Source organism: Labrus mixtus, chromosome 20, assembly GCF_963584025.1.
Source record: "Labrus mixtus chromosome 20, fLabMix1.1, whole genome shotgun sequence".
NCBI lineage: Eukaryota > Metazoa > Chordata > Actinopteri > Labriformes > Labridae > Labrus > Labrus mixtus.
Window position 1 is genome coordinate 13,657,744 of NC_083631.1, and position 27,711 is coordinate 13,685,454.

At 39.7% G+C, this 27,711-nt stretch overlaps 4 protein-coding genes and 3 non-coding genes across 12 annotated transcripts in view; 2 read left to right on the plus strand and 5 right to left on the minus strand.

Annotated features, from left to right (window-relative positions):
• gpatch8 (G patch domain containing 8) overlaps positions 1–27,711 on the plus strand; it is a 197,666-nt gene that overhangs the window by 145,687 nt on the left and 24,268 nt on the right. For 2 of the 3 annotated variants that reach the window (XM_061065666.1, XM_061065665.1), the window contains exon 1: positions 27,117–27,179. Coding sequence is in view for 1 of the 3 variants with exons in the window: in XM_061065664.1 (XP_060921647.1) it covers positions 27,135–27,179 (45 nt within the window). In the remaining 2 variants the exon portion in view is untranslated. Of the gene's footprint in view, positions 1–27,114; positions 27,180–27,711 lie in introns of those variants that run through there. The other variant, XM_061065664.1, reaches the window with a different exon arrangement.
• Positions 666–2,873, minus strand: rps11 (ribosomal protein S11). Of its 2 annotated transcripts, none has more exons than XM_061026541.1 (5): positions 2,718–2,873; positions 2,112–2,252; positions 1,768–1,843; positions 1,171–1,300; positions 666–851 (listed from the first exon to the last, which is right to left on the minus strand). In XM_061026541.1, exons 1-5 carry the CDS (start codon positions 2,730–2,732, stop codon positions 728–730), a joined length of 486 nt encoding a protein of 161 aa, XP_060882524.1. In that variant the 5' UTR covers positions 2,733–2,873; the 3' UTR covers positions 666–727. The 2 variants fall into 2 exon arrangements, with proteins under 2 accessions (XP_060882524.1, XP_060882523.1); XM_061026540.1 differs by having other exon boundaries at positions 2,696–2,740.
• On the minus strand, positions 942–1,025 carry LOC132954757 (small nucleolar RNA SNORD35). Its single transcript, XR_009665848.1, has one exon. It is a non-coding gene; the product is annotated as a small nucleolar RNA SNORD35 (small nucleolar RNA).
• On the minus strand, positions 1,448–1,530 carry LOC132954756 (small nucleolar RNA SNORD35). The gene has a single exon (XR_009665847.1). It is a non-coding gene; the product is annotated as a small nucleolar RNA SNORD35 (small nucleolar RNA).
• LOC132954775 (small nucleolar RNA SNORD35) lies at positions 1,964–2,048 on the minus strand. The gene has a single exon (XR_009665864.1). It is a non-coding gene; the product is annotated as a small nucleolar RNA SNORD35 (small nucleolar RNA).
• On the plus strand, positions 3,086–8,168 carry LOC132954604 (apoptosis regulator BAX-like). Its single transcript, XM_061027203.1, has 6 exons — positions 3,086–3,268; positions 4,002–4,050; positions 4,860–5,018; positions 5,463–5,598; positions 5,714–5,818; positions 5,909–8,168. The coding sequence occupies exons 1-6, from the start codon at positions 3,238–3,240 to the stop codon at positions 6,005–6,007; spliced, it is 579 nt and encodes a 192-aa protein (XP_060883186.1). The 5' UTR covers positions 3,086–3,237; the 3' UTR covers positions 6,008–8,168.
• Positions 9,731–22,604, minus strand: map3k14a (mitogen-activated protein kinase kinase kinase 14a). 3 transcript variants are annotated; one of them, XM_061027199.1, is made up of 16 exons: positions 22,425–22,604; positions 15,913–16,182; positions 15,745–15,826; positions 15,403–15,619; positions 14,843–15,223; positions 14,632–14,766; positions 14,411–14,540; positions 14,023–14,151; positions 12,290–12,394; positions 12,038–12,195; positions 11,786–11,936; positions 11,003–11,323; positions 10,815–10,924; positions 10,513–10,651; positions 10,289–10,389; positions 9,731–10,175 (listed from the first exon to the last, which is right to left on the minus strand). In XM_061027199.1, the coding sequence occupies exons 2-16, from the start codon at positions 16,166–16,168 to the stop codon at positions 10,014–10,016; spliced, it is 2,577 nt and encodes an 858-aa protein (XP_060883182.1). In that variant the 5' UTR covers positions 16,169–16,182; positions 22,425–22,604; the 3' UTR covers positions 9,731–10,013. The 3 variants fall into 3 exon arrangements, with proteins under 3 accessions (XP_060883182.1, XP_060883183.1, XP_060883185.1); XM_061027200.1 differs by lacking the exon at positions 22,425–22,604 and adding an exon at positions 18,528–18,673; XM_061027202.1 differs by lacking the exon at positions 22,425–22,604 and adding an exon at positions 18,242–18,365.

The following is a 27,711-nucleotide window of genomic DNA, read 5'->3' on the forward strand; positions in this document are numbered from 1 at the left end:
TAATGCGCATATACAGTCAGGTAAAAAAAAAAAAACAAGAAACAGTATAACAAGACGGATTAAATAACTAAATAACATAAAGTACAAATTAAAGACAGTAATATACAGAATATAAAGTAAAATTAACCAATTAAGACGCATTTAAATAGTTAAATCATTATTTAAATAGAGGGGGAAATGTTTTATAATAATGCAGACATGTTATATTTCCTGTTAATCAAAAGTAGCGATTTCAGTCGGGACTTTAACTCTAGATTAATAATCGATTCTATTAATCCACGCTCGTTTGTTTTGATTTGGAGGCGGAAGTGAAGATTTACGTTTAATTTCGCACAGCATTGTGGGTGGTAAAATACAATTGATTTCCTGAAAGGATGCATCCGATCCATACTGCATGAAACCCTTAAGTTAGTATCCATACTGGAACGTTCGGTATACTGAGGTGCACCCGAAAAATGCATACTGAATGACCACTGACGTTCAGTATACTGAAACTCCCTACTGTATAGTACGTACTGCCTACTGAACTGTGACAATTCAGAAACAGCCCGTGTATAAACACAAAACTAAATACACAACAAATAGGGAGCAGAACTTGGGATGTTCACACTTTTTTAAAGCCCAAAAGGGGGAAGGGGTGATGAAAAATTGCAAAAGAGGCAAAGTAAACAAGATTTTCTTTATTTGACAGTGAGACAAATCAGCCCAAAAAGCCTTTACATCACACCTAAAACTTCTGGAACTGCTTCTTGGCTCCAGCAGCCTTTGTCACTTTGAGGACATTGAACCTCACCGTCTTGCTGAGCGGTCGGCACTCTCCGACGGTGACAATGTCTCCAACTGTGACGTCCCTGCAGGAGAAAAAAAAGAGACAGATTGATGCAGGTTTCCAAGAGCCAACAGATGAAGTTTTAACTATGCTTGAACAAGAACTGAAAAGCTAAGCTGCATCAGTGAATGCCAAAGGCAAATTCGTCAACGCTCATCGAGCTTGGAAGACCATCGTGAGAAAAACATCATTTGCAGCAAATTATGATCATTTCACATGCATGAAAACTGAGGGGGCCTTTGCTGTTAGATAATTGTCAAAGTCTGTAAAGCGCAACAACAATGCATGACTCAAGTTAAATTTCACAATAGGAACTGGAGAGCATGTAGGAAGAGCTGTACCTGAAGCAAGGCGACAGATGGACAGAGATGTTCTTGTGCCTCTTCTCAAAGCGGTTGTACTTGCGGATGTAATGCAGATAATCACGCCTGATAACAATGGTTCTCTGCATCTTCATTTTGGTCACCACACCTGTACCGCACAAATACACAAAAAGTGAATATCACAAGATCAACAGCAATCAAGTTAGTTAACACTTACAACCTCTAACAGGATTCCTTCGACTAGACGTTCCTTTAAGTTAAACTACATTTCTAAATTATGTAACAAGATTGCCACTTTACTACATCAGTGTTGCCTTTAGGCAGTATCGTCAGAACCCGTGGGGCTTGGAAGACCATCGTGAGAAAACATCATTTGCAGGATAGTGACAAGAAAGGCAGTTTAGCATGTTAAAAACTCTGGTTGCTTCACCAGTAGCTGGACAAAAATTTATTTCAGCCATCATTTCACACGTGATTTCTCTGTTTGATGTTAGATAATTGCATCAAACAAGAAACATCAAAAAAAAGTTGTGCTTGATCTTTAACTTTCACACCAGAATATGATACAAACGATGTTGGAGCATCCCAAGTAAATGTTCAAACTTTAAAACTGACCAGAGAGGATACGGCCACGGATGGAGACATTTCCAGTGAAGGGGCATTTCTTGTCAATGTAAGTGCCGTCAATAGCCTGTTTGGGGGGGGAAAGGGGAGTACATCATTACACTCTGCATCGCATGTTCCTGCCTGAAGTATATAACATTAGTAACTATGGACTGCATGTTCCTGAAGTATATAACATTAGTAACTCTGGACTGCATCAGTAATGCCAAAAAGGCATTTTCGTCAGAACCCTGAAGGCTTGGAAGACCATCGTGAGAAAGACATCATTTGCAGCAAATTAACTGAATCAATTACAGGTATTGAATATAGTTGTGTCGATATCTAAAATAAGTCACCTCTCTTGGGGTTTTGAAGCCCAGCCCGACACTCTTGTGGTAGCGAGGGAGCTTTTCCTTCACCTCCTTGCCACCATCAGCGACCAGAACACGTTTCTTGTTCTGGAAGATGGTGGGCTGTTTCTGGTACGCCCGCTCGGTCTGCGAAATAAAGACAAGTTTACACATTGTAAGTAAAACCCAAAAACCTTTACATTACCAGCACCGGGTAAAGCACACGGCCTCGTTAAGATCACTTCCTCTAATCAAGGACAACAATAAAAGAGCATTAATGGATTCAGGTTATATTGTTTAATTAATTTTGCCTGGCGTGAGACCGCTTATTTAGTATCCACAGCAAGGGACAAATAATAGAGTAAGAAATAGAATACGTGGTCGCAGGCTAGGCTAAGCGAATTAGCATCCCAGCTAGTTCAACGTTACACGCGGGTATGTAGGAGGAGTAACAACAAATGCCAATTATTTCAGTTTAAATGTGGTCAGAGATTACTAATGATCGTGTATAACAATCATGTAAAAGCAACCGTCCAATAATTTTTGACGAAGGTAGTCCCTAAAACGTTAAAATATCGTTTTATATTCACCACGCCGTTTTCTTGGACATACTTGTGCATCCGCCATCTTTGCCAGCCGAGTCGTAAAGAGGCCTGTGAATGCGCGCGACGCACGGAAGAGCAGGAGGGACGGGAAATGACGTCTCCGGAAAGGCGAGGCTAATAAAATTCAACCACATGTTTTTTTTTCGTTAACGTTATTTAATAAATGGTGCAGTTAATTAATTAGTAGGTCCGAAAAGTGGTCTTCACAGGCGGTCCCGTCTAATGTCGTGCTGCGGGGAACAGATCTACATCGCGCAGCAACACGGCGAATTTAATGAGAGCAACACATCCGGGTACTTTGCCCAAACGATGCCGGCCCCGCCCCTTTGTGGGTGAAATCGTTCCCAAATCAAAATGTACAAAGGGTCACGCTATGACATCACACGTCACGTCACGTCAAGTGTTACGCAGATTAGCACACTTGAGAAGCCTGCACTCGCTCTCCTCAGCAGCTGTGCCACAAACAAATAAAAACGGTGTCACATGAGTGTACGGAAATACTAAAAGACCTAAACACACACAACAAGATGGCATCACACCCGGGAGGAGGCGATCAAGGTAATAGTTAGCATCATCAATATCAAACATTGAATCGTCCCTGACATTGTTGTCAACGATGTAATGGGCATAGATCCGCTGAAATACAAACAATTTAATGGTGGTTTTTTTTTGTTCGATGTTGTTTGCCTACTGGGGAGTATCATTAGCTCATCTCAACTTAGCAAGGAGGCTAACTGTTAGCCAAGCGTTAGCTCAAGCTAGCAAAAAACACCCCCTGTGCCTTTAAAGTTAGCTTCATAGACACACAACTCTCATCAGCGAGTGAGATAAAAAAAGTGTTGAACGAAACCGAAGCACAGGTATCAGAATGCTTTGGCTGAATTTTTTCGCATTTAAAAAAAAAAAATCATACATTTTATGTAACATCAGCTCATCATTGACTGAGTTCGGTAAATATAAATATAATAATATAAAAATAAACTTAACACTTGTTACAATAGACCCTCGGCTGTGTACTGCCTTTGTACACTGTGAGTTTCTTGTTCTACTTTATTTAAAAAAAACCGAAAGCACAGGAGTGAATTCTTATCTTTACGGGAAACGTTTTGACGAAAGAAAAGTTGATAAGTAAATTTATTACATGTTTTTGTTTTTTTACACTCGGATATGATTGACATACCACCACACATTTTTCAATTATGACTAATTATTTTGTGTATTATACAAGTCGTTTTGAATCAGTTTGTTATATTAGCAGTGTAATGACATGACACTGACCTTTGTCCTTCAGGCAGTACTACAGATCAGATACTGGAAGTGGGAGCTGTTTTGTTAAAGGAGTAAGTATAAACCTTATATTTTGGATTGGAAACCCATTAATTAAGATTAAGATTAACTTTATTGTCCCAGTGGGAAATTTGTCTTGGACTTCACAGAGCTCTGATGCAGTAGCAAAAAATAACAAAATACATTCATTCGTCGGTAAAACATGTCAGTTAAATAATCATAAAATGCCATACAAGTGAATTACTAAAACCATAAATATGTTGTTGTTTCTGTGAATATGAGAAAAAAAATGCCTTTTCACAAGAGAGAAGTCATATACAGCAGAGAATGAGAAGGAAGCTCTACATCATTTTTTTCATACTCCTACCCGAGTTGCTTTATATAGAAATCTTAAATTATTGAATTAATAAAACCAAACAAAGAACAATGTATTATCCTCTGAAATGTAAAGTACAACAGAGACGGCCTGGTACATGATAAGTGAACATCATCCTTACATCCTCCTATGCCCCACATGTATCCAAAAAACCTCATAGCTCAAAGCCGATTCATACTAGACTTGGAAAAAACCTGCAGCTCATTATGGCAACATGGCTTTTTATAGCCCATATTTATTTTATATTGTAAAAGCAGTGATGGTTGTGAATGTGTTTTTTTTATCAACCTGGATGGCAATAGTTATGAAAAGTGATAACAGTGCAGGTACATCTACACATCTTCACACACCTCATACATGCACACGTATACACACACATTACAGCTTAGGTACTGTTGAGGGCTTTGATGGGGGAATAAATGGGGGAATAAATTGGGGATAATGTTTAACTGGTGTTTGTTTTGCTAACTGTGTCTCCCTGTGTAGTTTCATCTATGAGCGGGTTCGGCGGCATGGAGACAGTAATGCTACAGTGACCCGGGCGCAGCTGGGCGGAGGTGAGCTGTGTGACCCGAACCACAAGAAGCTCGCCCAGTGCCTGCAGCAGATTGGCGATGAGCTCGATGGGAATGTGGAGCTCCAAAGGTGAGCTCACCTGTTTTGTCTGTCAGATCGGTCACATTCCAAGTGTGAGCAATTATGAATTAGACTTAGACTTTCTTTATTGCCATTCAAACTTGTACTTTACAGTGCAGATAAGAACAAAATTTTGTTGCATTTGGCTCGTTGTAGTGCAGGATAAAATCAGCAGCAAGTATTTACATAGAAAAATAAGGTGCAGATATAAATAGATATAAAAAGAAAAGCTATGGGTAAAATTTCTATACAGATAAATATATTGCACATTTGTGATGTATGTTATATTGTATTTTACAGTCCAGTGAGGTAGTCTTGTGTGGGGGTTTGAGGGGGGATGGAGGGATTATTTTTCCGTGTTCAGGAGTCTTATGGCCTGTGGGAAGAAGAAGAATTACAAGGGTTTTCTATTAGTATTCTTTGTTCCTTATTGCTAAATGTGATTTCCTCCAGGATGATAAACAATTCATCAATCAGTCCCACGAAAGACATGTTTGTGAAAGTCGCCGTAGAGATCTTTTCAGATGGGAGGTTCAACTGGGGCCGGGTTGTTGCCCTGTTCTACTTCGCCTGTCGCCTTGTCATCAAAGTGAGAAAAGCAGCTCTGTTGTATCTAACCTACCAATAAAGACAACACAAAGTGGCATATATTTGTGCGATGGAATTAGGCCTGTCTGAGTAATCTCTCATTTACACCACAACAGGCTCTTATGACCCAAGTTCCTGATATCATCAGAACAATAATCAGCTGGACCATGGACTACCTCCGGGAAAATGTGATTAACTGGATCAGGGAGCAAGGTGGCTGGGTAAGAAGCTAATAAGTGGATCAAAATCATCATTTACTATATTTGCATTTATGAAGCATATTTACATTTGTGTCTTCTCTTAAATGTTAGGAGGGGATTCGGTCCTACTTTGGCACTCCCACATGGCAGACCGTGGGAGTTTTCTTGGCTGGTGTTCTCACCACTGTTCTAGTCATTCGCAAGATGTGAGCGATATAAGGAAGGGATGCAAGAGACGGACGGCAAAAAAAAGTACTACGGAGAACCAGATGTTGACACTTAAAAGAAAAACAAAAGGAAGTAATGTCAGAATAAACGAGTGGAACAAGAGGAATCTCGATGAATTTGGACATGAGGAGCGACTTTTCGTTTCCGCCTCCCTTTCATTTTCATGATTGGGAATTAGACTGAACGCACTGTCGTACCCATGGTCCTACGCCGCTGAGGGAGTGAGCGGTGCATGACTACATGCACAAAATCGAGAGGGGGTGGGAGGGTTGGTCAGACTTGAACAAGGAATGCATTTTAAATAATTTATTTTTTACTTAGTACAGATTTAAAAAGTCACTGCAATGTGTTTTCAAAACAATATATGAGATAAAGACGTGGAAGTTACATTTCTCTCAGCACTATTTTCCTTTTAAGTTTTATTTCTGTTCTACTCGGATTGCATTTCTGTTAGTTCCACTCTCACCATGAGTCTCAACGAGGTGTGTATGCTTTCTGTCTTCTTCACTTTGTTAGTGTTAACTGGTGTCAATCTGTGATGGTGGGATGGCAATGAAACCTGAATGGGATTTGTCACATTCTATTAAGTTAAAATATGATTTGTTTTGCAAAGATTAATTAGATGTACCGAGAAGATGCGAAATAGAGAAATTACGTCTGGGCAAAAAAAAAAAAATGTACCCCTTCGATGCACAGCTAAACCTTATTCAAGCTAATATAAGTACCACCTCAAAGATTTGTATAAAAGCCGTTTCCACATTTGCACTCCTGAAAATGTCTAAAGAATTTCAAGAGGACTTCCCCTGAAATCATCCTGATCTGGTCAATCACACATGCGCCTCACAGCAGGAGACTAGTCCTGTTGGATGGGAGGGGGGGGTCGGGGGGGGTTTCTGTAGTTCGGCCAAACCTGGTCAATAGAAATTGTAATGCATCAGTTAAATCCCATGCGCGGAGGTCGTACCAGTTGCGTACATACAACCTTTGGCCGTGCACCGATCGCAGGGAAATAAGATCACCACCCCTCCAACTCGCTTGAGCTATATTCCCCGTGATTTATATCGTGCTGCGTTCTCACATCAGCTTACCTGGACTTTCTGCGGAAAGAAATACTAGGAGGCTGGCAGGAGAAACTCTGGATAAAGTCAGAGTGAAAAAGTTGTCTGTTTGCCTTCACACATGCAGCTCATTCTGAAAACTTCAGAAGTTTTGTGCAAGTGTGAAAGCACTTAATGTTCCCATTTACATTCATCCCATGTAACAAATGTATAGCTTATGGAACATTTCGTTGTAGGCTGCCTTTAGGCATTTGACCAGCATTGTGACCTTAATGTGGCTCCCAAAAAAAAAAATAGTTTCAAATGCAGAGACGTGTGAGCCATAAACTGTAAATATTAGTGGACGAACCCACAGCCCCCCTGTTAATACAGGCTGTCTCATCCGAACTTTACGTCAACCTAGCGTCAAGCTAAGAGGTGGAATGGGTGCAGGTCCTACGCCTCTTGACAAATGGTTGCCCGCCTGTCAGACCAGCTACACGCTAACGCTTCTCCTTCAAAAAATAAAAATGGATGAGTTATCCAAAAATTCACCACCTGTTAAATGTGTGTTGATGGAGACATTAGCTAGTCATGCCAATGTCTTTTTCTGAACCAGGCTTTTTTTTTTTTTGAATGGGTGTTTATGTGACTTCCGGTGCATCTGCAGCCAGCCCCAAGCTGACACTCAACGAACTGCAGGATTTGCACTAATGCATTGATTTCATTTCTCAATACCTGAGGTTGCCGCCTGGTATGAACAGATATTCCATGTTGTCTTTGGAAGAAGTTGCTCCACAGACAAAGAAAGCACTTGATTCCTTAGAGATGCTTACCTCACGTCACACAATTTCCAAGTACTGTATTTTATGTGAGCAATTCAAACTGCAATCATACCTACACAACAAACAGCTTTTTTTTATAGCCTAAATGCTCCTTGTTTGTCAGTGCCTTGGTGTTTTTTTTACAATGAAATCACTTTCATATTCTCAAATTTACTCTTTTTCTATCACATTTGTAAAGTTGAAATCAATTTCAAGTCTCCCTGAAAATCTTTTTGCAGTGACCTTGTATGTTGTAATATTGAAAATAAATCTTTAACTTACCGTCGCTGATGACCTGTATGTTATTGGGAATGGGGATTTTATTTATAAGGCTTTTAGCAGTACTGCTCTGGAACATGATTCTGATTTGTAAACCATTTGCCCCAGCTGGACTCTTAAAAGCTTGCACGATTTACAGCATGCTCTTTTCTTTGCTAGCACCCATGGCTCTAATGAGGGCAGATTTGGCCGAACTTTACTACTTCATGATGGGATCCCAAAAAAAGAGGGATGTCCCCAGATACTCATTCCTTCTTACTTAGGATCTTTTGCACTTCCATATAGGAGGCTGACACTTAAAGTTAAGTGAAATATTTAAGGAGTTATCAGCTGATTGATTTCCCTAACATTTTGGCAACACAAATGTCTCCCTCTGGGTGATGATAACATTCTCAGCCACATTTTTTTTAGTACCATCAAATAACGTCTTATGTCCCAAGTAAGCCATATTAGGACTTCATGAAGTCACCCGAGGAACCTCTGAAGTCCTGATCCAAGGATAATAGTTGCTGGTCTGTTGGAAACACAATAACATAAAACATAAAGAGACACAAGCAAAACCTCTGTCAAGAGATGGAACATGGAGCAAACTGCATCAACCTATACAACGATCAGATGGGTGTTGAGATAATGCTGAAGACTACGAGTACCAGAGTTTTCAAAGTGTGTGAAGTAAAACAAACGTTTCACTTGCTTTTAGGTGAAAAATAAAAACAATGGTTGGTTATCTCAAAGGGAGACTGAAGACACGTCATTGGAGTATTTTAATGTCTGGAAAAAATTGGATTAAATGAGTTAAGTTTTGAAGAAATGCTATCATAGCCGTGTTTTTCTTTTCTTTAAATGTACCGTTTATTTGTATTAAGTGTACAATTTGTGTTGGATTGTTTTAAATGCATTAACAGTATGGGAGAAAAAATATCAACACGATACGGTATGTTATATGAATTGGTTTATTTTGTACCCAGCAAACCACACAACAACTTAGGTAGTCATGTAGATGAAGATATATTCATTTCTTTGTGCAGATTTCCCATGTAAGCCTGTAGGAAATGCAGCTGAGTATTTTAAACTCATACATTGGCTCACTCTTGTCAATGTGACGGTAATGTTATTTCTATACATTGCTCGTGTATGATACCAACAGAGTAAAGGTCAGGGGTCATCAAAACCACTGATGTTCAACCTCAAGAGCTCATAAATACAAATGTTGTGAAAATCCTGGCATTTAAAGAAACCTCATTTAACCTTTTACTCTTATCTTGTCGTTAGATTTAAAACAACAAAGGCAAATCATTTTCGGGGGACTAAAATTTAATGTATGAATATAATGAAATTCTAGCTAGTAGTTTTCATGCTGAACATGTGAACATCTCCATCATATGTGCTCTGATGAAAGATGGACACAGACAGGCTAACATGTTGATTGATGATTGATTTAGTCTAGGATGATAACATTCATTTAATTCATCAATTTGGATACAACAACATCACTGTGGATTTGTTTTACTAATGAATCAGTATGATATTAAAAACTAGATGATCAAGTAACCAATAAGGAATAAACAGTTTTATACAGTTTATTTTTCTCAATTTCAACCATAAAATAAAAAAACATGTAAACATCACAGTCAGAAAAGCTCAGTGGTTGGGCAGAGTCATCAGCACCCATAAGGCAAAGAGACACATTACAAAGATGAAAGTTTGCTGAGCAGGCAGTTATGGTTAAAACATAATTACCATTCCTAAAAGCAGGATATCACACAGACACAATTCAATAATAAGACATGTGTAAAGTGGTCAACATTAAGTTGTGGTCGATCGAGAGAGAGAGAGAGCAGGGGGCTTTTATCTGGTCTCCAGCACTCCGTCTCTGATCCTCCACCTCCAGGCGGAGCTGAAGTCAGGAGCAGGAACGCAGAAGAGCTCCAGACCAGACTCCTGCACCTCCTCATCGTGAGCGACATGCTGGCCCTGCATAGTTTCCAAGGTGAAAACCCGCTCAGAGATCTAAAAAGGAGACACACACAAGCATAAAAAAGTGTAATTTTACTCGTTTAAAAACAGTCAAAAAGACCGACCTTTGTCTTGATACACAAGCGTGTGAAGCTCCTCGCCCTCACCTGATCACTGATTCCCGTGGCGATGTGGCCCACCTTCACGCAGCGCTTCTCTCTGATGCGGATATTTCTCTGATTGAAGTCTCTTATACAGACATCCACCCCTGAGCCAATCACAGAGCAAGGTGAGATACATGGCATAAGGGAAACTGAATAACACGTTGGATTTGTTTCTATATTACTGTAAGTGGTTTAAAGGAAGAGAGATGTTCTTGTTTTCATCTCACCTTCAAAACAGCAGGGAGGAGGAAGCTGTGTGTGACTCAGCAGATCCACACTGAAAACCGGCACATCTGGCTGACTGTTGAAGGAGAAAACACCAGAGCTGAAGTCGTCAGCTGGGCTCAGAGACCAGCGGCCAGAGTCCTGGATGTAACAGGGTAGGAACAGACACAGACAAAACAAACAGGAGGTTGTTAAGATTAAGCTTAATGAAACTATTATTCAAATTGACTGAGTAGTTATCATTTTGATTTCAACGATGTGCTTTCTGAGTTTAATGTAAATAAGTCATTTTCCTCTGGGTTACCTTTTTGTCCCATGTTTCCCAGTTCGAATAAGGGTCACTGCTGAGACAAGACAAAAGCTGCTCCTGCTTCTCAGCCGAGTGAAGCTGCGACAGACTGTTGAGGTAGAAATCTGCAAACAAGCAGGAAAGCGATCAGCAGCGTCCAAATAGTTGACATAAAAAAATCTGAAACTTGAAAGAAGCCTCACCTCGCTCCAGTTTGCGAAGCTCCAGTTCAGGCACGGTGATCTTGTTGCCTCTCTTGGGGTTCGGCTCAGAGATCAGCGTTTGTGGAGAGAAAGGTGAGCATTGCTTCGGCTCATTGGAATCAGCCTCCTTCTCTTCCTTGTCGTCAGCCAACTCCTTTGTGTTACTCCCTGTTATGATCACCTTCCAATCAGACTTCCTCTGTTCCTCCTCATCCTCACAGTCAACGATGCAGTGGAGAAGTTGCAGGGAGTCTGCAGGTTTGTTGGCAGTGTACAGCGGGTCCGTGTACGGCCCCTTCACTGGGCTGGTGAGTCCTCCCACTGCCATCACAAGAACAGAATACATTTAGTCTTTCAACATAGATGCTGAAGATGTATCCAAGGCATTTTGGGTGTCTGCAGAATGTCTGCGTAAGGCTGTGTTAGTATGGGTGAAATGCGGTTATGGACAGCCATCAGCACTCGCAGATTTTCAGAAAACAAAGTCTCACTATGTCCACAAATGTACAAGATCTGTGAGGTCCAAAAAAATTTGGATTGGGCGTTCCTTTCAGGCTGATACGATCAACGCCAGCTAAATCTTCAGACTTAAAATGTATCTACATTTTCTTATACGGCTAGTTTTGTCTTCAGATGCTAAGATTAAAACTCTCTTTTTTAGAAAGTTATCAAGTCTTTTAAGGAAAGTTGTCCTCATAACTTTGAAACCAAATGCATACCAGTGGATGCCTGCAGTGACCTGAACACTATAGAAAAGTGCAGTGCAGGTTTTTTTTTTTTTACCTTCTTTAAGGGCTCTGGAAGTTTTGTCTTTGAGCTCAGAGGCTGATGCTCTCTTAGCTGGATCCTTCTGAAGTCCCGCCTTGATAACTTCTGCTGTGAGACGGCTACATTCAGGTGGGATCTCCCTCAGAGGCGGAGGCTCATTTGCGATCTGTAATCATCACATGAAGACTCTGTCAGAGTCTGGTTCAAGGACTGGGCTAAACATCGTGGGGATGAAACAGCAGGGTGTGTTGTCGCTGTGAAGTTTACCTTCAGGTAAAGTCTACAGGTGTAGTATCTTGTCCAAGGCTGACACCCATTGAGCATGTGCAGAAACATACAGCAGCTGCTCCACACATCTGCTTTGGCTCCGCGGGGTTCCCCTTTAACGATCTCAGGGGCGATGTGGGTCTCCGAGCCCTTCAGGTCTATATTGGATTACATTAGAAAACAATGAATTAAGACATGGAGGATAAATAACTCCTCTTCTTAACTGAATCACTAACACCACTCACTATTTACCTCTGGACCCATTCACGCTCAGTCCCTTATTGTCAAGCCTCTCCGAGTGTCCAAAGTCACACAGGAAGGTGTCTCGACCGTCCTCCGACAGCAACACATTATCAGCTGTGGGAAAGAAGCAGAGTCAATAATCTACTTTTGTTTATCTTCACTCTGCTCAGAGCTCCTAATGGCTCTGTGTTTATTTCCATGCATGTAGTTTATAGATTACATGATAAGACACATTGCAGCTGCAAAGACAGGAACAGTCTAAGACAAAAAGACAAAATAAAAAGGAAATTTGAAGTCACTTGAGGACAGCTGCCATAAAAAACACTTTAATACAGGATGAAAGTCAAGTCTTGTAACTAACTGCCGGCAGATGAATCGATTTGGCAGCACTGTCTTCCTTTACTGAGACATTTCAGACACCAGGTGGCGCCTGAGCTGTGACTGCACAATCAGGCTGTTTGTCTGCCCTCCAGCTTGAGTTTGTTTGTGATTCCTCAAACCTAGGTCCCTTTCTGTTTTTTTTCATTTCCTTCTTTTAAACACGCTTTTCCACTTCATTTTCATCATCTTTCTTCTCTCGGTCTGTGCCGTCTGTATCTGCACTTTGGCTCTCTATCACCACTTCCTCCTCGTCGTCCCATCCCCCCCTTTCTATTTCGTTCTCCCTTTCTTTCTTGCTCTCCTGATTCTGGGCACATGCGCTGTTTCTAAAGTGCAGCGGTGAGTCACACTGTGGGAAATTCCCAGCCCGTCGCTACTCTGTGCTAGTCTGGTTTCTCAACACAGGTGCTGAGGCTCTATATCTGTGACACTTGTGTTCCACACAACAGCTGCACACCAAAGACACCAAATCCACTGATGATAACTCATTAGAAACCTGACTGAATCTCTCTAATTTTATTTCCAAGCTGACAAATTTTTTTTTTTTGTCTGATTTGACTCTTTGATCTGTTACATTGCTGCTGTTGAAACTCGCATGGCTGTGTTTTGGTGAAAAAACAATTGTGATCCTTTTTGTTTTGTTGTGTCTTTAATAGTTATAATTTGGATAAATCACTTGGAAGAGTGTTTTGTTTGAAACAACATTTCAGAATGTATGAATATTTAGGCAGATACAGGAACGGAAACAACCTTAAAAAGCTTTAGAAAACACTGAGATAAACATTTTGATTTCAAACATCTGTTCTTCAGGGAGAAGAAAAAAAGGCCTCTTGCTTTAATTCTACGGCACATTCTGTTTCTTTTGCAGCTAAATCATGTCATATATAATACTAAAAATGCCAACAAAACTTTGTCATCAAAGAAAAAGAGAGAATATTGGCAGCTCACAATGGCAAGGGGGCAGACTCCAGGTGAAAGCCAGGTGCTCTTGAAGATTAACAATTAAACTTAATGGAAGAAAGCCAGTAGGCTATCATTAGGCACACTCGCTTAGAGACAAGGATAAAGCTCAAATCAAACACGAGCAGGAGAAAAACACCAAATGGTTGCTTGTGTTATCTTATGACATTTGTCCTTGTAGGTAACCAAGTGTACCTAAAGACAGCCTGGCAGCTTTCCTCCCTTAAAACTTTCAAACCCTTAACTCATAAAATAATTGTCTTGAAGGGATTATTATTATTACTAGTTATTACTAGTTATTAGATAAGTGACTGATCAATTTTGTGGCCAGAGTCTAAACAGTCTGGATCTAACCAGTCTGATCCTGATTTCACAATTCATGTGTTGACTTCTTAACAAACCTTTAATGTCCAGATGTGCCACTTTTTTCTTCCCTAAGTACTCCAGTGCTGTCAGAACCTGTGAGTGGTAATGGAGACTTAGGTCCTCTGGCAGGCGGCCACGCTCCGCTATCAGCTGGCCCAGGGAGCCTGGAAAAAAACAGTACGATTTGTCCAGGTTTAAGATGATATCTTGATATAAAAACAAAGTATCTGACTCTGACTTGGTCCCTTCTTTTATGGCCTGGAATTTGATGACAAAAGCAAAAGTGCAGTTGCCTCTGCAGTGCATGTGTTTGCAATTAATTCACTACATCTGACCAGATGTCACCGGCCTCACCCTTACTCTCAACAGTGAGCAGCAGCATCTGTTGTGTGGAAAAATGATGCAGAAGTGAGCCTTGCTTACCAGCTTTGTGGTCCATGAAGAGGACAACATTTGGCCCCTCTCTCACAACTCCAAAGAGCTCCACCACACGAGGAGATCTGAGGGTACTCCACGTACCCACCTCCTCGCTATTGAACCTCTGCAGGCTGACCTGGGAGGCAAGGAAGGGGCAAGTATGTCAGATCAGAGCAATCAAAGCAGTTAAAAAAAAACAACAAAGAGGGTGATGGGCTCTGCGGTACCTTTTTGGCAGCAAATTTGAAGCCTGTGTTGACATCCTCAACACTGTGTACTTCACCATAGGAGCCTTCCTTGATGAAATTTGAAAGGACATATTCCCTCCCTTCCTTGTATTCTGAGTCCATAGGCTGGATTTTCTGACAGAATAAGAGACATGAGTTAGTTTTGTTGTACCACATTACAGAAAAGAAGAAGTAGAGTGGCAGAACATACTTCATTGTAAAAGATGATTCCCTCATTGATGATAGAATCAGCTGCTGAGATTTCATCCTCCTCTCTTACATCCCTCTCAACATCTTTGAAGAAAGGCCCTGCATAGCACGGGTCCCCCTGACTGACGCTGCCCCTAAGGCCTGCGAGGGCCAACGAATAGTCTCCCAGACTGCTGACAGAGTCCGATTCACTATCCTGTCCGTAGGAAGGAATCAGGGGGCCGTAGTCCTGGTCCCTCCAGTTATGAGGGGAGCAGCTGGAGCCTGTGTTGTAGATCTGTGGGCTGAAGACAGAGGGCCCTCTGTTCTGCTCTTGTGAGCTTTCAACACTGCTACAGCAAGAAGTGCTGAGGTCGCTTCTTCCTCCAACAGACGAGTCCTCCTACAGGAGACAAGTGGGTGATCAGACTACATGATGTTTGCATTCTCAGGTGCTTGAATGACATGAGAGGCAGCTGTTTCTGAATGTGATTCAAGATGGAATCACTGTAAGTACGCTCAAGGCAGCATTAAGAACATTTTAAGACTCTATGTTATGTGAAGAATAGTCTGAGTGTGTACCAGGATCCGAACCCGAGAACGTCCACTCTCCTGTTCGGGGACTCCAGAGGGCATTCGATGTCTGTGTCGCTGCCTCTGCTTCTTCTTCTCATGTTTTTTCTTCCCTTTGCGCCTCTGCTTCTTTTTGGTGATCTTTCTCAGGCCGAGCTGCGCCGATGAGCTGCTCTGCTCCTGGACTGTGGTTGGATACGCCACGTTGTTGTGCTCCGAGGGAAGACTGAGGCAGAAGTATGAGGGTGAAGATGTTAATACCAGACGTTTTATCAAACAATTCAATATGGCTTCTCTAAATAAATATGAAGTGTGAAATGTGGAAGCAATGATGTAAAGGTAATGTCATACTTGCTGGTGAAGCAGTTAGGAGAAGGAACAAAGGAACGTTCAGAACAGGATGGACTGAACTCTTGGGAGTCCTGGGTTTCACCTGAGGAGAGCACAGTGTCATGTTTAATTCTCTGTTCACGTTCAGTGATTTGATTCATTACAAGGAAACCCAAAAGATAGAATTACATTCAGCTTGAGCAATGAAGGTTGAGGTCTTCAGTGGCATTTCTCCCACTTGTTCTGCGGTTCCATGTGTCAGGAGTTTATGTACCAGCGGGTTCAAACACATGATGTAGCCCATCTTGCTATCCTTTCCCTCCTCTTCCTCGTCCTCCGGCTCCTGCTCCGCAGCCGAGCATGATGGGTACGATCCCTTCAGATCGGCTTTGGATGACCCGGAGAAAGGGGATGTCGAGTTAAAAATCCTCTGCCTCACCGCCATTTCATCTGCTGGATCTGCAAACAGAGAACATCACAGGGAAAAGATAAGTCAAGTGCTTCCTACAAATAATAACATTCATGTCATATTAGTCATATTCTAAAATCTCTGGGTTACTTATTGGGAAAATGATGAATCCATTATATCTTTAATTAAAAAAAAAACTTAACAAGAGGGTTGTAACATTTCTGATTATTCTTTTGACAGTTCATTGTTTTGTTTAAATCCCGACCAATTAATCGACTAGCCCATAATATCAGCCGATACTTGCTATTGACTATTTGATTACGATGTTTCTACATTTATTGACCAGTCAAATAGAATTTCATTTTAATTTAATTGTAATACACTAGCAGTTCTTTTTCACCAGCAGAGTGTGTTATATGGATTACAACAAGCATTATCACTCTCAAGTCAAACGGTGATGCACGTATATGAGCAGTTAGTTGAGTGAAGTCTTTGATATCCGCATTTGAGGGATCAATGCAATAAATGTGTAAATGTATATCCATCTCCACAGATTTCATAGATCTAAGAAAGATATCGGCCGATATATCAGAATCAGATTTTTTTTCTCTCTTCCCAATATCAATATCGGTAACCACCCCGAAAATCCCATATCGGACGGGCCCTAGTGGTGATATTAAAACAAACTTTTCTTATTTAACATAGCCAGAGTGGACATATTTTCATATGTTCAGCGTTTCCCACAGAATGACAAGATACCTGGTGGAGAACGCGCTCTAGCTCTCTCTCTCTCTCTCTCAGCAATTTTATGAATAAATGAAACATTTAATAAAAACAGGTCGGAAAAATACCTGAGCGGCCATACATTTACCTGGTTGGCCCGCCCAGGTATCGTCTATGTGTGGGAAACACTGATGTTTTTTTTTGTTTGACTAGCTGTTCAAAACCAATAAAACATTCAGATGACTGTCATGTGTGAGAGAAGAAGAGAAGCAGGAACCAGCTTATATTTTGAATTTTTCCTTTAAAAATTAGAAAAGCATTGCGCATAAGTATTCTATCAATTAACAACAAAATGTAACTGAGTTTAAACAACTGTATACCTTACAGTGGAATACAATTACATTACATTTGTGTCCTCTAAAAACTGCACTTTCCATTTCTTATATCATCATCCCTAATGAAGTTGACCATGTGGCACCTCTATGTTGGATCGAGAACATGTCGATCAGTTAATCACATAATTGCCAACTACCATGAATGTGATTGTGATGATGTTGAAGATGATGAAGAGGAAAAACTGGATAGTGGCAACACATCGTCATTCTTCTTTTCTTCTATTAAAGAGAGGTTTCATGTAACACCACCAGGCCCTTATACGCTGGTTCTGTTTACTCCAGGGCTGCAATCAAGCACACAGGCTTGCTTATGTACTATATCCAATCCAACTTTATTTATAGAGCACATTTAAAAACAACAGAGATGTATATAATTCAAGGTGTTTGGTCATGTCATAGAGCACATATTAATTAAGTAAAGAGATCACCGTATTTGACGATGTCAGGTAAGGTCATGATCATTGGATGCAAACCGAAACTATGAAAGTTTGCGGTTTGCCGAGGAGACAGGAAACTCAACCCTAACCTTGTTTTGACAGTTGCAACTGTGTCGCTCAATGTAAGATCAGAGGAAGTGATGTTCAGCACTGAATTTTCAAAAGAGGTTTACATGATCGACTGTCCACAAGGTTACAACAGTCAAAATATCAGCAGACTCAGACATACTCATTTTATCTCAGCATTGCTTCATTCATCACCAGCAGTTTAAAATGCATCAACTACATGTTACATCAGTGAGTCCATTTCACTAAGCTTTTGCCTGTCCCTCAGTCCTTCATTCTGTCTGTAAAAACACACACACACACTCTTTTTTTCCTCATAAATATCAGACTTGGATTCATCCTCAGATCCTGACTAAAACATTCACACAGCTGCAAAAAAGTTGTTTTCGACAATACTAACACAGAACACAAACAATTCTTGAGAAAAACTGCCACATCTCTGTAGTCAAAGCTTCAACTCAACTTTTAAAGTTTAGTAGCGTCATTACCTTGTGTGCCAACTTCATGCACTGCAATATTATCACGAACAAAGCAATTCAGCTGTCACTTCCTTCTTAAGACGCTGCACAAGTGCTGTGAAAACGCACCACCACACCACACCACACCACACCACACCCCAGCAAATTTATGTGGAAAGGAAGTAGAGACGAGTCACAGCAATAAACACAACGACAAAAACAACTCGGTGGGTGTGGGTGTGTATGTGTGTGTGTGTGTGTGTGTGTATGTGTGTGTGTGTGTGTGTGTGTGTGTGTGAGGAATGTGTAGACCTACCAACAGGCGCAAGTCCGAGCTGCTACTCTGCTTAACCTGACATCTTCATGAGTTAAACTAGGTGCTGCAGCTCTGTTTGTCTGCCTTGTCTGTTCTGATTGCTCCGCTCGCTGCCTGATGCTGGCTCCCAGCCAAAAAAGGGGGAGGAGGAGCCTGCTTACAATGACTTATGGGAAATGCATCTCCAGTTCCCCATATCTTCCCTCCCTAGGCTCTCTCCAGCAGGGCCGGCTTACTAGCTCTTCCCTTTGACTAGATTGAAGGATAACATGTTTGGTTGTGCTTTTGATGATGAACTGTGAACTTAAAAAAAAACAGAACTTAAGCTCTCTGTGGCCTACGCCTGCCCAGATTTACTGTAAGCAGGATAATTATGGTCCATCAAAGTCGAACTCTCAGATGGTGGCCAATGATTCATTTCTGACTTCCCACACACTTCTGCAGTATTACATGAAGCATGAAGATGTGCATGACCTTTATGTGCTCTGATATCTTTATAAACATGCGCAGGCTGTGCTGTATGCTGCTAATATCTGTCCCGTCATTTGACACACCCACTCACTCTTCACAATATGACATGCCATAAAAACAAACATCAAAAACGTTTTTATCTCCCGACAGAAAACTTCTGTCATATTCCCCACAATCTGTACTTTATCGATCAGAGTGATGGTGACTCGTACATCTTTCAGCTGGGCATTACCAGACACGTTCCTCAAAAGCAGTTACTGTTGAATGCTCCTCGAGTCAGATCAGGATAGGAAAATCTGCTTTTTTCTTATTCTGCACCAGAAACTTGGAATAAGATCCAACATCCCTTTTTGGCGTTTTAGAAACCTCCCAGTTTGAAACCGTTTTACACAAGTGTATTTTATTAAATCACATTTATGTTTTGAGCTTGATTTTGGACTTTTTCTTACACTCTAGTATTTACTTATTCCGTTTAGTTGTCTTAGCTTCTTAGAAAAGTCCAGTCTGTTGATGTTTTAGATGTTCTGCAAAAAGAGACCTACATAAAAATACACAGTACACCAAAACAAGACGATTTAGTTAGTTTTGTAACTATTCATTCTTTTCATCATTAAGAGCGATTTCCGCAGCTATTTGTTCGTTCTAGAGGAGACAGAAGGATGAAACAGCCAACAGAAAATTAACTCCAAACTATCTGATAGTAGATCAATCATTCATCTAAATGAATCCAGTAATTTAAAGGCTAAGATGTATTATTTAAAGCTTCTCTAATGAAATTATTCTCTGGCCTTCTGTATCAATAGTCTTTCTTTCTTTTTCTTTTACTTTTGGTAGCACAAATCAAGATCATCTGAGATGTTTTATCGAGCAGTGGGAAATTGTGAGGCACTTTTTTGTTTCTAGTTGTACGATAGAGATCAAACCAACATTCAGGGGAAAAAGGCATCAAACAGAGGAAAAATTAGAAGTTGCTGTTGTGACTGTCACTTGTTCAAAAGATGTCTGGCAAGTCCCATCACAATTACCAAATGATTTATGTAACTGAAAAACTTTCAAGAATGTTTCTTTTAAAATGTATAGGGAAAAGCGGTACAGATAATGGATGGATGTATTTATAAAACTAGCAAATCCTCACCATTGTAACCCTGGAACCAATAAATCCTCTGCATTTGATAAGAAACACTTTTGTTTATCCCTTTCATTCATGATCACAGTTATAACATTTTAGTTTATTAAGTTCACTTTTCTTTTTTTAAAAGATTTATTTTTGGGCTATTGTGCCTTTAATGGAGAGACAGGACAGTGGATAGAGTCGGAAACCAGGGAACGACACGCGGGAAGGAGGCCACAGGCGGGATGCGAACCCGGGCCGCCCCCCTTGAGACGACAGCCTCCATACATGGGGCGCGCACCCTAACCTCTACGCCACCAGCACGCCCCAAGTTCACTTTTCTAAATACAATCCAAAGCTGCTAGAAGATATTTTAAGCCAAGCTCATATACCTCTTTGAAAGTGTCGATAGGAGCTGACACGATAAGTTAGAACTCAAAAGTTCTATCAATTCCAATCTAGTGTTTTTCAGAGAGATCCAAAGGTTCACTTGCAGTGGTCGGCTATATTGAGCAGACTTCAGCTTTACACCCACACAGATTAATGAAATTCCAAAGCCTTTAGTAAGGACAATAAAAAGGGACTCAACCTGCAATCGGCCACAGCATACACACACACAGCAGATCATTCCTTAAGGGAAAACCTCTCTGTGCTGGACTTCACATGAGCAGAACATTTAAGAAACCATATGTAAGCCACACTCACACCCTTCACTCACACCTCTTTTTTGTTTTTTAACAATTTCTCTTCCTACTGTAATGTGTCTCATTAGTTCCTATAAAGAAATATTATGTCATTACAGTGAATAACTATACCACTAAAGTCATCTTGGCAGCCCCAAATGTACAATGTGTCATTTTCATTTGAACTGATAATTATCTGTACATCTATTACAGATATTTAAAATGCCTGTTTACTTGAATAAATCTTTTCGAGTAAAACAATAGTTGATAATATGGCCATGGTTTTTTTAATTGCTGTGTTCAATTTTTTGCCTATATCACTGGTTAACTGGTTTTAAACTGTTGGATGAACAATAAAGGGACATTTAAAAGGACATCTGGGAATTTAGAATGCACAATAACACTATTTTTGGAGATTTGCAGAAAAAAAACATGAACTGAAAGGCCTAGTGAATAATCAACAGATTGATCAATGAGTGACGAGGATCAATAATGAAAGAATCCTTGGTTGTAAACCCTGTATAAGACCTGTTCTAGTGTGTGAGTCCACACTGTTGTGATATAGCCCATTTTAGTGAAAACATTGTAAATTCTTAGTAAATGTTATCATCATTTTGCAGTGAGGGGACATCACAGTTTAGCCTACTCATTCAAGGATGCTATAAAACAAACCCATGTGCGGGGAAGGGGTTAGAATACAGGCCATGAAAAGTCAATGAGCATGTGTATGTATACATGTATGCAAGTGTGGAGAGGCAGCCAGTTTGGACTCCACGTACAGAAATTGTCTTGTATCACTAATGTTAAGAATGAAATCTGGTAGATATGAGTCACCAAGTACTTAACGTTTACACTATATGAATCATCCAGAGGAGCACTGATAATGACATAATCTGAATTAGCCCAGAACACCATTAGACAACAGGAAATAGGTAAAATAGCTGCTCTTGCTCTGTACAAAATATTTGCTCTTGTTTTTATACATGAGCCATTTCATGTAAGTGGTTGTAAGTCTCTCCCCCCCAAACAAAATATTTCCCATTAACTGATCGTATGTTTATTATAAAATTTTAGGATAATCTGCCTATTTCTTTATTTCAAAGGCAGTAGTTTTTAAACATCGACGTATCTGAAGACTTCTACTAATGATAAACAAAGTATCCAACAACTGCGAGCAGCTCTGCAAAAAGCCTACCAGCTGGATCCAGTGGTTTTAATCAGACACATCTGGCTTCTTCAAGAGGCGGATTTTTTTTTCTTCAACAACTACGGTGACCTGTAAAGTTACTGCCGAACATAACCTACAGTAACAGCAATCGACCTTTTGATATCAAATATCGGCAACATATAATCAAACTAATGTATCATAAAATCTCCGTTGTTGCTTGTATCCTTATTGGAGCGAGATTAAACAAGTTTCAGTGTACAAGCCTACAAATGAGGACTTCCTCATAGCCACATTTACCGACATTTTTACTTAGAATTGGACACAAATGTTTAGGCCTTTCGTTTCAGCAGTTATGAATACAAACGTCGTTGTCTGACATTGAACACGTAACGACCATAAAAACAAGGTCATGGTATATAAAACAACTAGGTTACTGTTATATGTTTAGTGTAATCTTCACTTACCGAGCTTCCAGTAAGAAGGCGTCGGCCGAGGCAATCAAATAAGCAAGCTCGAATACGGGTTTCCGGTAAATAATTTAAAACGTTATTCGTTTTCTGCGTTTGACTAAATTAAGTTAAAATGCTATAATACAAAAAAACAGTTGTCTCTTGAATCATTATTTCTAACTTTTAAAAGCATGTTATCATGTTTGCATAGTAATTGGCCGTTATGCTTTTAATTTGAAGCTTGAAATTAAGTAGGCTTCTTCCTGTATTTTTTTTTTTATTAGATCAATTTCTATAGAAAGAAAACTGACTTTTTAAGCAAAAGCTCTGTAATGTTTTAATATATCACCCCTTTTCATAAACTAGCTTCAGCATATTGTCTTGTTTTTTTTTCTACCCATCTCACTGTTTAATTTTGGTTCTTCGCGTGTAATCATTTCTTTCTATCATAGACAACTTTTTATATTTTATTTCTCTCGCTTTAGAAAAGTCAGAAAGTTCCGAGAGTCCACCGGCTTTTTAGTTAGTGCTTTTAATTTGAACCATTTGAACAAATAAACTCGTTTTTTTTTTTTGTATTGACATAGAATCACCACTAGATGGAGTCATAAAGTACTGGCTGAAAGCGTTTCTACTAGGGGTGTAAAAGCATGGTGAGATGAGATGCACTCGGTAACAATGAGACGAGACGATATTTTAACAAAACTTCGATGACAAAATGATGACTGGAAAATGTGTCTTTTATTTGATTGAAATACACAAAAAGGAAAATAATGCAGGTCCACTTTGAAATTAACTAATTTAACGAATTAGTATTCCTCGATTTTCTTCACTCATTGCTGCAATTCCACTAACAATAATAATAATAATAATAATAATACAAGCCCTCAGATGAACATTAGGCCTACCTATTTTTTTATTCAGAAAATGCTTTTAAATTATTTTTGAATAACAGACTGCAATATAAAAAGCTTTGTCATTTCAAGAAAAATATGTTGTTTCCTCCCATCAGGGACATCAACTTTGCAAACATATATTTTTCATGAATTACAGGTTTGCTGTAATCTACAGAGTAAAAGATTTGTAATCGTTTTTTTTTTCTTGTTTTTTCTTTGAACTTTGACAATTTTGAACACGTAACACACACTTGTGTGTATGCACTGGTTGCAAATGCAGCACATGTGATTGAGACAAAACAAATGGGGAGTGTTTTGATGAGCTATATCTTCAGTTTTTCCACCAAAGGGCTCTAATAGATTTTGTTTAGCTTCATTCACAGCTGCAGCCTAAAGCAGGCTGTAACCTTAAGTTTCTGATTGATTTTATGGGTGATTTTCTGAAACAGATGCCCTTTCAGTCCCAAGTTTACATTTTTTCAAATACAGAGACCACAAAATCCATTCCAAATCCATAAAATGAAATAATCTGGTGTTTAGCATTATAATGCCATTTAACATAAATACTTTTTCTTATTGATAAGGAGGGCCAACATTTTGTATGTTACCACTGACAGTCTTTCCATTTTTATTGAACATTGAGCAAATCAAAAAATGCAATTTATACCCAATTTCTGCTGCTACAAAAACTATTTCTCTTCTATGACTTAACATGTTTATTTTTTAAAACATGTATTTATTTGATTTATTTATTAAATTACAAATGTGATGCCTTTCCCCAAATTTGTTTTAAAACCTGTCACGCCATTTACCCTCTTTAAAAACTGTGCTTAAGTCCCTGTGGCATCATTTTGAAGGATGTGATGTCAGACAAGTCGACGATGATTAACATCCTGCAAAGAATAAAATTCAGTATCCTTTGTCACCAATATTTCATTTCTTTTTTAAAGATGATTTTTGGGCTTTAGGGGCGGCTGTGGCTCAGTTGGTATAGTCGTCGCCTCTCAACCAGAAGGTCAAGGGCTCAATCCCCAGCTGGCCAACATGTCCGAAGACACTCAACCCCAAATTGCTCCTGCTGCTTCGTTGGTGGTGTATGAATTGGATAAGTTACTGCTAATGGATGATACCACATAGTGATCACTACCATCAGTGTGTGAATGGGTTGGTGTGACATGCAGTGTTAAAGCGCTTTGAGTAGCCGGAAGACTAGAAAAGCACTATATAAGCTCAAGTCCATTTACCATTTACCATTTAGGCCTCTATTCAGATAGGACAGTGGATAGAGTAAATAAGGAGAGAGAGAGTGGGAAATGACATGCAGAGAAGGACAGCAGGTCGGGGACTTGAACCTGGGCCACATGCTTGGAGTACCAGTTTCCATACATGGGGCGTGACCTAAACCACTAGCCCATCAGCGCCCCAGTATTTCATCGTTTTTATCGTACACTTGACATTGTCAAGCTTTACCTATTATCACTGATACTTGAATAATTCATAGTGAATACATTTAAACATACACACATACATTACAGAATAAAATAAAAACATGTCTTAATGAGCACGTTGTTATATAGCAATATGAAAAAAAAGTAATACCGCCAATGTACATGCATATCATCAATTCAATCAATGAACACGCAGCTTTGCATGACTTTGATTGATTTCAGATTGAAACTGTGAGGTGTTGTGCCAGTGCTCTGGTCCCACTATATAGGCGACAGTCCATGGTCCCATTATTAAACCATTATTAAATTAAAATCAGTGTGCCACCAGATGTCACTGTTTTTCCTGAGAATGAAACCGTAAAGCTTGTTTATTTTCTTCACCAATAAAAAGAAAACCGCTTCATGAGGCGTCATCTGCCAATCGTTGCCACACAAACGATTACAAAGTGGCGATGGCACCATCCATGGTGGCTGGATTTTTGTTCTACATCAGACTACTCCCCCATGTTGGCTGCAGCTCTGCGTCTATATGCTGACATCGCGAGACAGTTTTCACCTCGACCAGAAATATCCGCACGTTAATACCGCGAGATCTCGTCACGACCCTAATTTCTACAGTAAAATAAAGGACTATAGGAAATAACCGTCTTCGTCTTTCATGCTCAGCAATGTCAGACGCAATTTAAAAAAAAAAGATTCTTCCCAAAAAATGAGGTAGCCTATATAGCAAATTTAAAGATGAATAAGTAGATCAAAATTAACATGAACATAGTCTACTGAAAACCCAACTGTGAATTACATTCAGGTTTTAAAACGACCTTTATGTCTACTTATTTCTATAACTGGCCGATTTGAGTCGGGAACACTTGACTTAATATATTTGTTTCTTAAGTGTTACTTGTTCAAGCAGTTTTGAGTCTGTGTCATGTATGAATGAAGGCAAAGAAAATGTTGATAATTTGGTTTTCACCTCTTCTATTCTTCTAATCTATTTTCTGTATATTTTATTGTCAGGGCAGGTACTTTAAAACGCATAATTAGGTCTTGTGATAAAAGACAGAGACAACCATGCAATGTGTGGGAATCGCATGCACACACTTTTACCAATATGACCAAGTTCCACACTGGGATACATTATGCCCACAACATAGGTTATGACTCTGAAGCTCTATTATGTGACCAGAGACCAATAGGCCTACATCAGGCAGAAGCTTAAAACAACAACAACAAGACCTATAATGATATTTAAATTTAGGCTACAATTGCACATTATAATAATCATGACTAACTTAAAGCCCATAGAAACCCAAATCCAAAAAAGAGCTTCTAAATATGTTATTCGTTGTCTTATACTACATAATATGTATATATATTTTATTTCTCTGCATTCTTACCGCAATGGTATGTACTCTGAAGCAGTAGCTATAAAATGTTAATGTTAATCTAATCTAATCCTGCGTAGCAGAATTAATAAAAAAGGAGGATGGTTCCAACAAAGTCCAAAAAGTTCCTGTGGTCCAAAAACACCTAATATCAACTCAATGTAAGTATTTTTGTTAGTAGTTTTGGTGTTTCAGTTAGTTTGACTTTGGTAAAGATGAAGCCTATAGTACCTATAGACATTTCCACATAGGGCAGCTGAGGCTCAGTTGGTAGAGTCCGGAAGGTCGAGGGTTCAATCCCCAGCTGAGCAACATGTCCGATGTGTCCTTGGGCAAGACACTCAACCCTGAATTGCTCCCGCTGCTTCAGTGGTGGTGTATGAATGGGATTAGTTACTTCTGATGATACTACATAGTGATCACTACCATCAGTGTGTGAATGGGTGGGTGTGACAGGCGGTGTAAAAGCTCTTTGAGTAGTCGGAAGACTAGAAAAGCGTTATATAAGCTCAAGTCCATTTTACCATTTCCAAAATGTGATTGATTATTTAAACTGAATTAAAAATGAATTAAGATAAATAAGATTTTTTTGAAGCAGGTTCTACAACAGATGTTCTGCAAAATGATAGCATACTTGTAAGGTACAAAACCATTTGAAAATAATAAAATAAAATTAAAAAACGTACAGTTAAAGGACAGGTAACTTCATGGGCTCCTGTACACATCACGACTTCCAATTTATCGTAAAAAAAAATAAAAAAAATAAACAACCGTAATGTTCTGTCAAAAACAAGGAATTTACGTAAACAAATATGTCACTCAAATAGCATCAGAAGCACGCTTAAAACGTTGCTTATCGTAATTTATATTGGTTACGTTATCACATTTCTGTCAGTTCAGTGAGACTGGAGCGTTTGGGTAGTGCACATCTTCACCACAGCGCACTTCTGTTGGACACAGACGGAGAGCGAGCAGAGAGTCTGCTGCTGTGTTCAGAAAATGGCCGACAGATTTTCTAGGTTCAACGAAGAGCGTGATTTCCAGGTAATGCATGCAACAAGAATGCACTTAAGCGCACATTACGACGCGTCTTAACATTTCACAACATAATTAAGGGAATTAAATGTTTCGTACGACTTGGAAATATGAAAAACCGCCTCGTACATTTAGGTCTTGATGACGCTTGTTAGCACCGCAAGCTACATGAGCTAACGCCAGTGCACTGCGGCTCTTTTGGATTTAAGTTCCCTTACGTTTCTGGGGTTTGGCTACGTGCTATGTTTGACCCATGTCATGTGTTATGAACTGTGCATTATACACACCAGGAAGTCTTCCAAATAACACGACAGCATTGAAAGTACAACCAGCTTTTTAGTGACCTTGGTTATTTATCGACATATGCTAGCGATGCGAAGCTAGCTAGCAAAATAGCTAACGTCTACGCACATTGGAAACCTACAGCATTAGCAAGAAATAGCTGTATCATTTTTGACAAGTCGCTTTACCACAATTGCCGCAACTAGTATTAAACTTTTACATTAAACTTATTGCAGCAATTGTTTGTTATTCATTGTCA

Coding starts and splice junctions, on each gene's coding strand:
- rps11 (XM_061026540.1), bottom strand. CDS start 2,725: ATGCACAAGTATGTCCAAGAAAACGGCGTG. Junction 1,301..1,767: donor CCGTGGCCGTATCCTCTCTG/GTCAGTTTTAAA, acceptor TGTGCGGTACAG/GTGTGGTGACCAAAATGAAG. Junction 852..1,170: donor CATCTGTCGCCTTGCTTCAG/GTACAGCTCTTC, acceptor TTTCTCCTGCAG/GGACGTCACAGTTGGAGACA.
- LOC132954604 (XM_061027203.1), top strand. CDS start 3,238: ATGGCATCACACCCGGGAGGAGGCGATCAAG. Junction 5,019..5,462: donor GGGAATGTGGAGCTCCAAAG/GTGAGCTCACCT, acceptor GATTTCCTCCAG/GATGATAAACAATTCATCAA. Junction 5,599..5,713: donor CCTGTCGCCTTGTCATCAAA/GTGAGAAAAGCA, acceptor ACACCACAACAG/GCTCTTATGACCCAAGTTCC.
- map3k14a (XM_061027199.1), bottom strand. CDS start 16,168: ATGGCGGTGAGGCAGAGGATTTTTAACTCGACATCCCCTTTCTCCGGG. Junction 14,541..14,631: donor TCAAATTTGCTGCCAAAAAG/GTACCGCAGAGC, acceptor CTTGCCTCCCAG/GTCAGCCTGCAGAGGTTCAA. Junction 10,925..11,002: donor GCTTCGCAAACTGGAGCGAG/GTGAGGCTTCTT, acceptor GCTTGTTTGCAG/ATTTCTACCTCAACAGTCTG.